The sequence below is a fragment of the Leguminivora glycinivorella genome, chromosome Z, assembly GCF_023078275.1.
Source record: "Leguminivora glycinivorella isolate SPB_JAAS2020 chromosome Z, LegGlyc_1.1, whole genome shotgun sequence".
Taxonomy (NCBI): Eukaryota; Metazoa; Arthropoda; class Insecta; order Lepidoptera; family Tortricidae; genus Leguminivora; species Leguminivora glycinivorella.
Window position 1 is genome coordinate 37977428 of NC_062998.1, and position 15986 is coordinate 37993413.

The 15986-nt window shown below is 35.7% G+C and overlaps 1 protein-coding gene across 1 annotated transcript in view; it reads right to left on the reverse strand.

The window, feature by feature from the left end:
- LOC125240887 (potassium channel subfamily T member 1) overlaps positions 1–15986 on the reverse strand; it is a 126080-nt gene that overhangs the window by 31042 nt on the left and 79052 nt on the right. Inside the window, exons 2-6 of the mRNA XM_048149036.1 lie at positions 15576–15655; positions 3351–3450; positions 1906–2104; positions 1557–1631; positions 906–989 (exon numbers count right to left, since the gene is read on the reverse strand). Coding sequence (XP_048004993.1) covers positions 906–989; positions 1557–1631; positions 1906–2104; positions 3351–3450; positions 15576–15655 — 538 coding nt within the window. The remainder of the gene's footprint in view (positions 1–905; positions 990–1556; positions 1632–1905; positions 2105–3350; positions 3451–15575; positions 15656–15986) is intronic.

Genomic DNA, 15986 nt, shown 5'->3' on the forward strand with positions numbered 1-15986 from the left:
ATATACAAAAAATACATAAACATATTTTAATTTGAAGTAAAAGAGAATAATTATGAAAGTCTTTTTTAAGAAGCTTATCTAATAAAATAAGGTATAATACAGAGTGAAATAAAACGGACCGTTCAAACTTTGCATACTGACTTTTGAGGTCATAATGCACAACTTTTATTATGACCAATTGATGCTGAAATCGCGAATAAAAAAATTTTGGCTGTTCCATAGAAATGGGCAGCATCATGTCATGACATTCATGACAATCGAAATGTATGAAACAGGCAATTTTTTTTTGCGATTTCAGCATTGGTCCCATAATAAAAGTTGTTCATTATGACCTCAAAAGTCAGTATGCAAAGTTTGAAGGTCCTTTTTATTTCACCGTGTATAATTATGTCCATATACGAATATACTCTGTAACATGAGGAACCCAAAATATTAAAGATTTATACCAGAAAGATACCACATATAACTGAGGTCAAAGGAAGAACTAATTTTATATGAGTTTAAGTAAATTTGGGTGCCAACATTATTTTTATTGTTTTTTATAAATTTGGCAAATGATTTTTTTCTTTCGTTTCATAAAACCTACTTTTTGAAATGTGTACCTACTTATTATTTTTTAACACAAAAGGCATTTTTTACGAAGAAATACCTAATCAGGAGTCAAATATTTTTGTAAATGGTTTTTAACTCTGAAACACTGTTAAAATTATTCGGTTTCCTCATGTTACATCGTGTATATTTGTTTGAATATGATAATAATATACTACTAAATGTGACGCTCCCCATTAAAAGGTACCACATTATCCCTTATCTATTTTCTCTTTATTATACCGCATTCGCATGTCAAGCGACAGGTATCTTTTGCTTGAGAACGTTACATAAATATTATAGCACATGGTACTTACAAACATATTTTCGAGAGATCGCTTCGCTAGCCAGCAGTTTAGAAACACTGGTATAAATAAATTCCGTAGTGGTGGAAACGGCAACTGGCATTACAAAAATAAAAATGTTTCAATTGTTATATGTTACGTAAACTGCATATCGATACTATATCATAAGCCTTGGAAGTATTTATTATTTACAGGTGACTTCTAACCTTGGCACTATAAATGCAACTATAACGTATAATTTAATTTTTGCTGTCTCCTATTTGATTCGTGGTGAAATGACTGTTATTACAATTCAACTCGTCAACTGTCCAATTGCAAAAGTAACGACACAACAGTTATATAAACTACATATTAAGTTTACAGTTAAGTAAGTAGCTACATTATTATTATACTAGAAAGCACGGTTGTGTGTCCTTGAAGCCAGACACTACCGGAATGCAGCGCCGGCCCGTGCACTAAATAAGGGTAGAGCTAAATGGAGCTATGGCGCCTATGGATATTTTTTTACCAAACACGCAAACGAGGCTGTTCTACAACTTGCCATTTTGACGCCTAGTATGGTTTTGCTCGCTGACTCTAGGCAGCCGCTCGACTCGCTCTACCCTAGATCCGGCCCTGCCGGAATGTTTAAAGGGTTAGTCTTATCTAGTATTCAATACTTACAGTTAAGGCAAAGGGTATGGTGTTTACCATTTCTAAAATGAAATGGAATGACAGAACTTGTTGCCAGATGTTTCCCTGTAAACATTTACATGAATAAGAATAAAGTCTTAATACAAGGGTACAAATTCGCTGTTTAAACACGTGAAACATTCCGAAATGGTAAAATGAAAACTACTTTATCACGATACTAACGTGTGATAATATCAGCGTTATATAGTTCGCCACATTTATGTATAGGTACTTCCGTGAAAAACGAGAAACCATAAACAAAAACGTCATATAAGCAAAAATCGTAAAGTTTTTTACAGAGGTGTAACTAAGGATTTACTAGGTAGCAGTGCGGCCATACCTTATATCCTAAATAAGCTAAGAGAATAGCTTCCGTGAACGAGATCATAGCTAGTATGACTTGCACTCCCCATAGGTAGAGCGGTCTGTTGACCCATATTATGCCGTCCCAGTTGATAATCGGGTGCTCTTGAAACTCCTCCTCCGTTAAATTTGCGGAATATTCAAATTCAGTCTTATTTCCGACCTTACATCCGTAACTGAAAGCAGTAAACAACTCTTGTTGAACTTAGCCTCTAGTGTTAGAGGGAATTAGAAATGGAATTCTATTTGTTATTTGTTCATGAAGATGAAATGTCTTCCTTTGTTTACAACGGTAATGGTCTAATTGTGTACACATCGAGTGATTGATGAGCTTATTGCTCTAATCCGCTCGTTGTGTTCACACAGGCTACTACAAGAAGAACAAAATTGACACCAACGTATAAACAATGTCTGAAACTTGTGCATTATGCTTTCTCCAATAGCCATTATTTATAGTTGATTCGCTACTTTAGTCGCCATTTGTTTTATAGCGTTAATAAATGCCCGAAGGCGAGTTACGTAAGTTGACGCTCAGGCTGGGAAGAATCGTTCTTAAGGTCAATGAAATGAAATACTACTATACTCGTAGAATATATACGACATTACTGCTATGTTCCGCGGTAGAGTTCAGCATTTGCACAAATCTTAAACATCGTCAGTTAAAGTAGCCAAAGTACTAAATTAATTAATATCTCAGGATTTATTATTTATTTATATTGCCTATATTGTACTTAACATTAATTCTAAATGGTTAAAATTATTTATTAATTACACAAATAAAAAATGTATACAATAAATATTGCTTATAATATTGTTAGTTCAATTTTTGTTATACTTTCAGTGTGTCTATTTCTAAAATGTGCAATGAAAATATTGTATTGTTTTGTAGCTCATAGTAGGTTGTTGAGATGGTAGCGTTCACGAGACTCGTCTCATTGTACTCTCCGTCTCCGAGCAAGTGGTGGCTCTTCACGGCTCCGCGTTGTGTAACGAGTAGTGTCTGGGTCGCCCCGCTAATTCAAAGCTCACATTTTTACAGAGATACTATTTATTGTTACATTATTTGTTCGGTTGTGTATACAATTTTGCTTTTCGTCGAAAATATATTACATGATTTATATTATTAAAAAACTGAAAACCTCGCGGGCAATATAATTAAGTATCATATTACCAATACTACTAGTACTGCCATGGTCATGTTTGTAATTTTTAGATTTTGCACTTCGAGTTAGCAGAATTTCGTCTTCGGACCTCTGAGCGTTAGGTAAAACGAGTGTCGGGGAAGAGTATTTTTTGTCTTTTCTGCTTAATTTGGGTTTGTTACGGGAAATTAATCCAGTTCAAGTGGAATTATGGGAAAACAGGGCACCTCATCATGAGGATTTAGTATGAAATATGTAAGCTTGTAAAGTGCTCACTTACCAGGAAGCAGTAATAGGATCTCCGTCGGCGACGACGCGGCAAATATACAAGACACACGCCAGAAGTTTGAAAAACAAGTTCGCTATTCTAATACGTAAACCTGAAACAAAGAGAGTGTGTCATGTCACGCCGGAAACAACTCACTCGCACTTAGCATGCTACTTAGTGAATAGGGGTTTCACCATGCGCACGTTAACCTACATTCCTACTTATTAGCCTTGACGATTCAGTAGTATTACCTAAATAGGTATAGCTAGGTAGGTTTGTGGAGCTTACAATTATTCAAATGATTGAGGAAACCGAATAACTTTAATCACGCATTTAATTTTTGTACAGTAAACACCTGTGAAATGCTAGAGTTACAATTACAAATAGTCTTTCAAACATCATCAAGTATATACGTAGCGACACTAGCGACTGTAGCGAGGATATTTCTACTCTTCACAATATGCCTAAGGATTTCACGATTTGCTGAAAACACACGATCAGGCACCGATTATACCATGTCTTTTTGGACCTCGTATTTTTTTAATGAAACAGGTGCGGAAAGACGGTTAGTACTCGTATTTACGGAATAGCAAGTATAATACTTATAGTAAGAAATCGTTAGGACTTAGGATCGATGGAAGATAGGCGTTATTTTTAGGGTTCCGTACCAAAAAGGTACAGAAGGAACCCTTATAGCGCCGATCTGTCCGTCTGTCACATTACTAAATATCTCATATCTCTTATAGAAAATGGCCAAAATGAAAGGAAAAATAATTTGAAGGAAAACATAAAAAAATACCGCCCCCTCCCTTATCTCCGAAGTTTACCAACGAAAAATTATGAAAATTTTACGAAACATTGGTTTTATGCTAAACATTACAGGAAAAATAAAACTAACAAAAAACTTTGTAGATTTTAACTTTCAATTTACTTGCCCTTGCGGATGTTTATCGTTCTTGAAATGAATACGAGATTTTATATAAAATATTTTCTTTCAAATAAAATTTAAACTGCCGAAATCGGTTAACATTATAAAGAATATGAAAATATAACTTACTATACAGGTCGCGCAAATTAGTTAGCGAATTCACCGAGAGATGGCGATATACAAAATAATACTCATTAGTACATATTGTATACAGTCTTTAGAGTTATCTGAGAAACTTGAGATTATTATTACCAAGGACCATTTAATACTAGACTGATATAGCCCATACAAAAAAGCGTACCCCTGAAAAAAGCTTAGTTTTTGCTTTAAAACTAGATGGCGTTGTTTCGTAACCCGGGAGTGGAAAAAACATATTTTCACCCATATTTTTACTTGTTTTTATATTATACTATGAATAACTATCAAAAAACTTTATTTTAATATCAAAATATTGGCTCAAAACACAATTTTTACAAATTATATTTTTTGGTCGGCCTCGACGTAGTTGTGATCGCTTCGCTGGCTAAGTTTGTTCGCATGTTGTCTAATTATTGCCAAATAAAATGACTAGATGACGTTGGTGGACTAGGAAAATGTCACATCCGTTTCGTTGTTCATTAATATAATATACTTAGTGATAATAAACCTATATGTTGAGCTCAAATACGTTCAACAAAACGCAATCATTGTGCCAACCACGTGCCAACAGATGTGACATCCATGACACATCACAAATGTCATTGTATGATTTATTGAATATTCATAATATGGATATTAAATATTTTAGAATCGCAGCAGCAATGCGAGTAGAGATACAGAATTAATAACTGTATAAATTAATAATTGTATGACCAATGACCTCATACATAAATTTACCAGTTTAGGTGACAGAAGGCGAATCCAATTTGTAAACATTAAATGTGCTAAGGAAAAGAATCTTTCCGATTTTCAACGGGACACGGCTGAAGGGGCGAGCTGGTTTCGACTGCGCCCATACACCTCAATTGTCCAGAAAGTTCATTCGAAGATCATTCATCATCATCATTCGGATCGGATAATGTGAAAACGGACTAAGACAATAGATACTTGGTTAGTGTTATATATGCCTGATGTATATCCCACCAAAAACATTCTGTAAAAAATAGCCGTCTCGATGGAACTGCTTGTTTATCTCTAAAAAGTAATGAAATCTACATAAAGTTCCTTACTGCGATTTCTTTATTATTATAGTTAACTAGCCTTTGCTGCGGCTTCGCTCGCGTTAAATTCGAAAATCTCTCCACAAACTTCCATCCTCCATTCTAATGAAGTGGGGGGATATAAAAAGAGACAAAAAGTAGCCTATGTCACTTTCCATCCCTTCAACTATCTCCACTTAAAAAATTACGTCAATACGTCGCTCCGTTTTGCCGTGAAAGATGGACAAATACTTAAACAGACACACACACTTTCCCATTTATAATATTAGTATGGATGTTGTGTGACTTGGCCGTTGAAGTGTAGTGGTGCTGGCGACAGATTGGTGCAATGGTGTCATGGAGCACCTGGTTATAAACTTCTTTATACCCTTGTGTATAAAAAAGTTTATAAGTTTCATATTCGATGGTCCGAGCTAAGGTTCGTAAAGCCATGAAGCCAAGCTGATAATTATTGACGCTAAACGCCGATCGAAACGCAGTCTGAAGTGGGTGATAGACGTATGATACGAGCAAGTATACGTACTTATGGCTCGACGACCTTTTTCGATTGTGTGTCACCGTAAGTACGCGTAAAAACCGCCGCGCATAGTAGTCGACCATCCATCGCGTACTTGCTCATACGCCTATCACCCACTTGACGTCGCGCCAACACTTTATGGAAAAAGCGGGTTTTCGACAACTACCAATAAGATTTTAGACATTCAAAAATCTTCAATAATACTCAACTGTTTCGGTCGCACTCGTTCAAATATAGGGGAATATATTGGTGTGAGCGAGACGGTCAGGAGATTGATTGTCAACATGATATCTATCATAAACACCGTTCGAAATGGCCTCATTAAAATCTAAATTTTAAATATATTGAAAGTAATATTACTAATCATTGACGTCACGCTCAAAATGAAAGAGATAGAAAATTTGACATTATGGTACTCTTTTGCATGATTGTCATAATTCAAAATAAGAACGATGGCTTGCGTTGTAAACAGGGACTGAAACATGACACGGGCCCCTAGCGTCATCTATATACTTTTCACTGCATCACTTGTAATGCCGTTGAACTACCGCGTGCGTATTTAAAAAAAAAACTTTTTTATTCAAATGACACTCTTAGTGACATCTAGCGACATAGATTTACGGCTGCCAACGGGGTACGGTATTTAGTATGGACTCTGCTGGTCCTTTATAATCGTCCTTGTTATTACTATTGATAGTTTGTACGGAACACCCGGTGGGCGAGTCCGACTAGCACTTGGCCAGTTTTTTTATGTTAGTTTATATAAACTGCGAAAATCAGTTGTATGAAGAGATATTCTTTATATAGCGAGGAAAACTTGCACAATGACCCTACCCCGTTGCGCTCCTCGGTCATGATCGATTGGTATTATACGAGTATCCTATGGCCTTTTGTAGGTTACAATGTAATGTAGTCATACAAACTTTTAGATTTATAATATTATTATAATTTTATACCTTTGTATTGAACAGTAAAATTATCGGCCTTAGCGTATTCTGTTTCTATAATATTAGTAAATCGATGACACAGGTACTGCTTTTGCGGTCCTGTTATAACTACGAGTATCTATGTACCTAACAGAGATACGTGTATAATTGACAACGTTTCAAAATGTTCAATGTCCCTAAATCGAAAACCATTTCGAGATATACGCTTGTAGATCACATAAATATTTTTTTGAATTTTTTTTTCCGTATTTATACTAAATAAAAAATCATAAAAATAGTTTAAAGGGGAAGTGACGTCAAATAGCTGATTTAGAGCTGCCACTATAAGAAAAAATCTTCCAGTTGGGATGTCCCTTGAGTTTGACAGTGACACTTATCACAGTTCGTAGCAAAGATATTAAAAATTTCATGGCTTAGTCTATGGTTCGTAGTCATTCACTATGGGTTGACAGTGACACTTGACAGTCAAACATACCGGACTGTTTGAGCTGACTGTTAAAACTTTATTTTTTTTTTAAAGATTTTGTCGTTTTCTTAGGTGTATGAAACAACACATGTGACGTCACGAAGCTGCGTCTTGACGTTTGTAACTTACGCTCTTTCTGCTCGAAGTAGTAATAAGAAGGGATTTTCTCATTAAAATAGCAGTTTTTGGAAAAATAAAAAAATACGTGTATCTTTTAGTATTAAGTTCTTTCAAACCAAACAATAAAAAGTAGTACTCAAAAATATGAAATGTTGTCAATTATGCAAACACTACAAACAGTTCTTATGACTACATAGCACATATTCTATGTAGCACGCTGTAGCAGGCGTAAATTAATAAGTTCTTTTGTTATTTTTAATATACAGTTTTCTTCTGTTATCTTCATTAGGGTAAATAATCCATACTAATATTATAAATGGGAAAGTGTGTGTGTCTGTCTGTTTGTTTGTCCGTCTTTCACGGCAAAACGGAGCGATGTACGAGTATTGATGTGATTTTTTAAGTGGAGATAGTTGAAGGGATGGAGAGTCACATAGGCTATTTTTGTCTCTTTCTAAGCCCTCACTTCCAAAGAATGGGGGTGGAAGTTTGTATGGAGCATTCCGCAATTTTCGAATTTAACGCGAGCGAAGCCGCAGGCAAAAGCTAGTAAATAAATATTGGCGTAGGGGTGTAAAGACCCCATCGCCCATTGGTTTTGCCAGTGCAGTCAGTCAACGCAAATCTGTTCATCACAAATAAGTAAATGCTCTTACCGGGATTCGAACCCAGGACCATCGGCTTATCAGGCAGGGTCACTACTAACAGAACCAACTAGGTTAGGTTTCATTAATTGAATAGTTTTTGACTTAGTAATTGAACTGGAAGATAAATATGGAATTAAGAGTACGTAATGAAATAATATGTAGGTACTTACATACAATTGGTTTCGAAAGCCAAATTGATTTGAGCTGGCCACGAATATATGTCAACATTGAATCGTGAGTGCGTTTTGCAGAGGGTAAGTGTCAGTGCAGCCGACACTTGAGTAGGGTGTCGCTGCTTGTCTGTCGGTTTAGCTCAGCAGTCGGCCGACTAGATCCTTTATCGTCATTTCAAGGAAGGACGTTCTGAATTGGGAGTTGATGTTGAAAATACTGATACGTGCGTTTCTATTTCTGATTGAGCCTCTATTTGAGACGTCTTTTCTAGACCATGACCGATAGACTGCTAAGCCGATAGCATCCTTCTTGGGCTTACCGTGGAGAATGTATTCCCTTGGATTGTGATGATGATGTGATGATTAATTATATAACGAAAACTATATTTTTGTACCCGTGCTTGAAACTAAAATGTATATCAAACGAAATTCTCTCAATACACTATTTATAAGCTTTCATAAATACAAGAGCCTTGGCAAAGAGTACCATTTTGTACCTTTTGGCGTAGAAACTCTAGGTCCATGGGGTCCCTGCGCAAACTAGTTTTTCACAAAAATCGTGAAGCGTCTGGTTGAGGTAACGGGTGACCGCGCGAAGAGCTGGCGACTTCCTCGCACAACGTATCAGCATTGCGATTAGTTTCTTATACACTGTGTTTTTATTGATTTCCGTTAACTTTAAGGGAAGGTTCTTTAGATCAAATACAATTAATTTCTCTTAGAAACTAGCGTCTTAACACTTACGGTTATCGAGTTATTAAAAAAATAAAGATAATTACTGAACATGTCTTATGTTATTTGTTTTGACATGTGCCGTCAATCACTTGACACTAACTTGAATGTTATTCTTAAGGGTCTCTCACACTAATAAATTCGTTTATTATGTATGAAAATGATGAAAAAAAAATTTTTTTGCGAATTTAACTAAAAGTTCCTGATAATGAACCTAGCTACGTTACGAATTTAACGGAAAACAATAAAAAACGGTGTATAGTTATCTAAATATCTTAGTCTGCAAAGATTTTAATAGCCCCGCCTCTGCAAGGGTTTAGTAAACGTCATAATTTCATCAAAGTTTGACGTTTAAAATAACATCTGCACTGGCGGGGCTGTGAAAGTCATTGCAAACTTATCGTGGATTACCTATATATTTTTATAAGTACCTATCTATGTACTTACTCCTCTATTATCGTTTCTCTTTTTATCTTTTTTAGACGCAGAAATGCTTTTTTCGAATCTGTCGGTATCCTCGTGTTAGACCGTGTAGGTATAATCCATACTAATAATATTACAAATGGGAAAGTGTGTGTCTGTTTGTTTGTCCGTCCTTCACGGCAAAACGGAGCGACGAATTGGAGTGATTTTTTAAGTGGAGATAGTCGAAAGGATGGAGAGTGACATAGGCTACTATTTGTCTCTTTCTAACGCGAGCGAAGCCGCGGGCGAAAGCTAGTATACTAATATTATAATATGACGATCGGTCTGGCGCAGTCGGTAGTGACCCTGCCTGCTACGCCGCGATCCTGGGTTCGAATCCCGGTAAGGGCATTTATTTGTGTGATGAGCACAGATATACAACGTGTTCCCGGTATCACTCAAAACCTCAGACACCCCAACTGATTTTTATTTTTTTAAACTCATCTAGAGTATTCATCTTTTAATCTGATGGTTACTTTTTTTAAATTGAATTTTCTGTACAGCTCTACTTGACTTTTAGCTCTACACTCAATAAAATAATTGCTAACTACCATCATAAACCATTAAACTATTTATTTGTGTACGTTACTGCAACGACATAAGGTTTAGTAATAGACAGCTAAGATGTCACTGTAAAACACTTTAAAGCTTTGTCACAGTAAACTTCAAATTTGACAGGTAATCGCAGTAAGCAAATTTAAATATTTAAAATGACAGGGTTGTAATTAGGTACGAGTTCAATTTGTTATGACTTATGATAAACATTAAGATGAAATTGACAAACAACGTCAAACTCGTAGCGGAAAAAATAATCGTCCAAGTAACCAGCCAGTATTAATACCCCCAAATACTGAAAAAGGTAAACAACCTCTAGCAATGCGATATACACAATGTTGTATTATGAATACAATAGAATAGGCACATAAAAAATAACTAATAATACTAATTTAAATAAAAATATTACCCCCATCAAGATATAGTTCAATCGATTCTACTCTCGATTCTGAACAAATGGTTTTCGGGTTTTTAATGTTAAGTGAAACACGGTGTATAAGTATTTGTATATTATATATATCGTTGTCTGAGTACCCACAACACAAGCTTTCTTGAGCTTACCGTGGGCCTCAGTCAATCTGTGTAAGAATGTTCTTATATAATTATATATATATATTTTTTTTTAATAATATACCTACAAATATTAACCCTCATATTCCTTAGTATTATTAATCAACATGGCAACTTTATTTGAATTACAAAACAAGCAGTGAACATAATATATAACTTAAGTGATTAATGAATAAAATTTCTTTCTTTATTAACACATACCTTGTACCTTTGGTATGTGTCTAAATTTTCATCCATTCCTTACAATGTGTCGAGACAAATATTAACATTTCGTCATCACCGTATAAAAGAAAATTTTCTGCCAAATTTTCTGGTATTACGACATCTTCGCAACGCTTGAAGTTTGTAAGGCCTGAACTGACTTTTCGTGCTCTGTATAATGCGTCCCTCTTATTGAAAAACGTAGGTAATTTGTCAGCATACTCTTCAGATCTAAATGATTCCATTTCTTCGTTGAACAGGAACGGAATGGGCCGGTAATCAATTGTTACCTTTTCTTTTAAACCGAGCTTCTTCTCTATATCCAAACTCTGGAAATCCGGCACACAGCAATGTAGAGTTTCACTTATAATTGTTGTCTCTTCGCTATTCAGCTTAATCGATCCCTTGCAAAACCCCTTTGTGTGACAAATCCAAATAGAAGAATCTTTATTCTGTCTTTTCAAATAGTGCCGGTATCCAGCTTTGATCAAAAGTCGGCCCCCACGAGTACTCCTTATAAACTCAAAGTTTTTTTTCGCGAGTAGCCAACTATCTCCCGGTGTCGAATCAGGTTCCATTTTATTTATTTTTAATTACTATAGATCTGCTTCACATTACACTCTAAATTAATGTGAATAAGTAATGACGTGACATAACAATGATTGACTCATGTCACTGTGAAAGAAGGTGAAGGAATTAAGGTTCATTGGGGTAAATTAGAGTTAGGGTTTAAGCTCGTAAGTCACAATCTAAGAAGGGATTTTGTAAAATTCAACTCTTAAGGGGGTAAAAAATGGGTTGAAAGTCTGTATGAAAAAAGTTTATCTTTTGAGTTAGAAGTTTCATACTATGTGCACAGGCGGTACATATAAAACTAAGAAAACTAATTTTTGGATTTTTTAAAATTCGTCCCCTGAGGGGGTGAAATGGGTGTCCAAAGTTTGTATGGGGATCATTGTTCATTTTGAGATATGAGCTTGAAACTTCGTGTAAAGGCAATAAATTAAAATGGAAGAAAAGTAATTTCAGCATTTTAGAAAAATCATCCCTTAAAGGGGTTAACAGGGGATGAAAGTTTTGTTTTTAGACCAGGACATTGATACTTCGTTAAGACAGTTACCAAACTAATACAAACTCAATCAAGCCTTTTTGAAAGCTTTTCAACCCTTAGGGGATGAAACTTTGTATGATTTGACCCACTTTCTGAATTATGTACAATAGAGCTGAAACTTTGCATGTATACCTATGTGTCTAAGTCAAATTTCATGGTTTTAGAACTGTCTCGATAAGTATTAGCTGCCTGTGGAACGAAAGTACAGTCAGCGATAAAATTAACCAACCATTTTTACCTAACCGATGTCGACAAAATTTGATATACTGTGTCAAGTCCCCGTGATGATCTTCAAAGCCATTAGGTTTACAGCATTAGCTGTAGACCCACAGATTACGTGCCGGTATGAGGAAATTCAGATGTGTAAATTTGACTATACTCCGTTTTTAGGATTAGAAAAGTCGTGTGATTGTCGTCGTGAAATTTTTAGGCACAATTAAGGCCTGATTTAGACGGCGTGCGAACTCGCATGCGATTTTAGTTACATTGCGGGCTGTTGAGGTTACATTCAATTTTGCACAGCGATCAAATACCGCAATGTAATAAAACTCGTATGCGAGTTCTCGTACCGTCTAAATGGGCCCTAAGCCTGACATGTTTCACTCTTTTTTTTAACCATAACATGAACAACTTATTTCTAGAGATGACTAAAATATTTGATAAAACTTAGGTAAAATATACCGTTATTACTCTGATCGTTAAAAACAAGGACGATAAATTATGTATTGTTTTTATGAAAAAAATCGTTTCTGACTTAATACTTATCTTCGGTTGTTATGACACAGACTAGCTACTGCCTCCAATACTTCGCTGCATTTGTGACATTCAGATTTCAAAGTTTGATTAAAAGTTATTTGGTGCAAATTCCAAATTTACGTTTCATATCCCAAATCTTGGCATTAGTTGTCAGAGCGGACCCCAGGCTCCCATGAGCCGTGGCGAATGCCGGGATAACGCAAGGAAGATGATGATGACTGACATTCTAACTCATTGGTTCTCATGCTGCTGGATTACTCACTGATTGATTTTGGCACATTCGAAGAGCTGGTATCTCGCCCTCCCCCCAGAGTAGGACTCAAACAAATCATCACAATAACTATACGACGCTGGCAAAAATCTGTGTACATTAAATCCTGGATTGCGTTATTACTATTTAAAAATTTGATTTTTGTTCCACAACCTGCTTCCCCTTTCGTAAATTCCCTATGTCTATCAAAAGAAGTTTTAAGTTAAAAGGTGCTATAGGTACAAAACGCTGCATAAAGTGAGCCACTTTTCTACGCGTGCGAAGCCGCGGGCAGCAGCTAGTTAGTTATAATGGAAAAGCTTCGATTAACGTTAATCGCGATTAAATTAATCATCGAATAATTTCCAGCAATTAATTTTTTCAATCGATTAACTAGGTAATCGAATAAATTTGTCTCGATAAATGTTACGAACAAATACACCGTGTTTTTATTGAACTCCGTTAACTTTAAGGGCGGCTCCTGATGAAAACCTAACTGCGTGTCGAATTTGATGGAAAACAAAACAAACACGGTGTATCAAAACAATACATGATCTTTTTGTTTTTAGAGGTTTTAGGTAGGTAATGCTGATTTTAAAAATAATGACCAATTTGAAACCATGATTGCAGAGCTGCAGAGTTAGCTTTGCCTGAATTTACGTACAAATTCACTACCTGTCAACTTTCAATCGAGAATTAATCGTAAAATCAATCGATTAAGATACGGATTAAATGAATTTCAATCGTATGTTAGGTCGATTAATTTAATCGCGATTAAATCCATCGTTGACTCATTTTGACGATTTTTTTTAATCAATTAATTAGTCGAATAAAAAGTTAATCGATTAATGCCCATCTTTGGCTGTTGCCGGGGAATAACGGGTTTATGTCGTAGAAACTCCAGATTTAATAAAAACGATGTATTATGGTATATTTACAATGAATATCGAAAGAATATTGACAGGAAAAAATATGACATAGAATAATTGAAATTAGAAATAGTACATATTTGAAAAAAAAAAGGAACTGCAAACGGCCTCTTCAGAGTATTGCTATTAAAATTCTAGTAGGAACTTCACGATTTAGATCTTCATCTAAACACTGGCCATAATTGATTATGCGAAAGGTGGATTATGCCAAAACAAGGTTAACCATGTCGAATACTATTTTTAAGGTAGGGATAAATTCGACACCAAGTGGGATAATGTTGAAAGTCTGTAGAAATAATTCTAATGTAATATGCGTTTAAGGATCTTTTTCGTTCTAATTTACCCCCTTAAAAATCCAGCTGATTCATCTTACAAATATCATGAATTAAAAAAAGAACACACAATCTATTTTCGAATCTACCCCGCGCTTTGAAATTTAAGATCAGTGATTGTCTACGGTGTTTTCTGAACAACAAAGTTCTTAAAAATGTTAAATAAAAATGTTCAGATAGACATGGTGTCTTGACAAGTACTGCCAGCGAGAAATTTCCCCAAATTAGAATTTATCCCAAAGCACTTAATTGTTTAAACTTTTCAAGGAGATTAGATGTTAAGTATGTAGTCCTTTACCTATAAATTCTTTATTTATTCTTTATTGTATTGCAAAGTACCGTGTATGTAAAGAATGTTATAATAAGAGCGACTGTTAATATTTGCGTCTGAAACATCAATCGAATAGAAAAAAATGCTATGGGACGAAGGTCGACAAGTGGTAAATGCTCTTGGTAAAATAAACGATTAGGAAAAAAAAACTGTTAGATAAAGGATCGCCTGTCAATACATGCCAATAGAAACATACATGAACGACAACAAACTCTAGTGGGGAAAAATGCGACTGGAAACGGCGCGATGCGGAACTAACGCGTTTGGGGAACAATGCGACTGGAAATGGTGCTACGCGGAACTAACGCGTTTGGGTAACTGATCTAACCACTCCCCCGGTACCACAGTATAATAAAGAGTACTATCGTACAGTATGGCCACTCCCGCTCCCCGCTGAAAGTGCCGCCCACCCCCTCTCGGTTACCTCACAGTTACCGCCTGTCAGAAACGTGAACAGTCGACCTGTCATATGTCACTCATACAAGCATGGTACGCGTTCACCTAACACGAGCTTAGACTGTGTGATAGGAACGCGCCTCTTTCATATATTTTATCGCCAGTGTCCGAGGTGGGTACCGCGAATTTAGTAAGGTCACAGTCAGATATACATAGACAAGACGGTCATTCTTATCACAAGACTTTTTAAGCTACGAGCTACTTGGAAATTGATCCAAGATTGTAACGAATAGGTACACAATCAAAGTAACCGTCGCTTTTTGAGTACACAAGGTTCCTATTGTACATATGTCTACGTCGATTATGTAGCCTTGTTGGGAAGGATTACTTTTATTATATACAAAAATACCGTATCGTAAAGCCTGACGGACAGACAGAAATATATGACTATTGTCCAGAGGGCGCTGTTATTCTAATGTAAGCGGTGACAGTGACAGTTCAGTATAGTAGCTAATGAAATTCCGCCACATGGCGCGTTCTGTACCAATACTTTGACATTGATTTCGGATTTATGACTTAATAATATGGAATTGTTATACCTAATATACTTACTCGATCGTTGATTTTTTATGAAATATAGTTGCAGTCTTTCTTTAAAAGTATTTTCGTTTACGTAGTACTCCACACGTACTCTGAAACAAAACACAATAATAATAATTAATGCGTGTATTTATAAAAAAAAAAATAGAAAGCACAACATTTTTTCAAAGATGAATGAAAATCTGTTGTGACTGGAAAGCACAGTGTTTTGGTCGGCAATAGATTATAATATTTAATAATAAATCATTATTAATATTATAGGACACCCTTACACAGATTGACTGAGTCCCACGTTAAGCACAAGATGGCTTGTGTTGCAGGTACTCCGACAACGATATATATAATATACAAATTGTAATACAACATTGCCGGCCGATAAATGGGTCCCCAGTAGGGTTAGCACATGATTGCCGCGAAAGTATG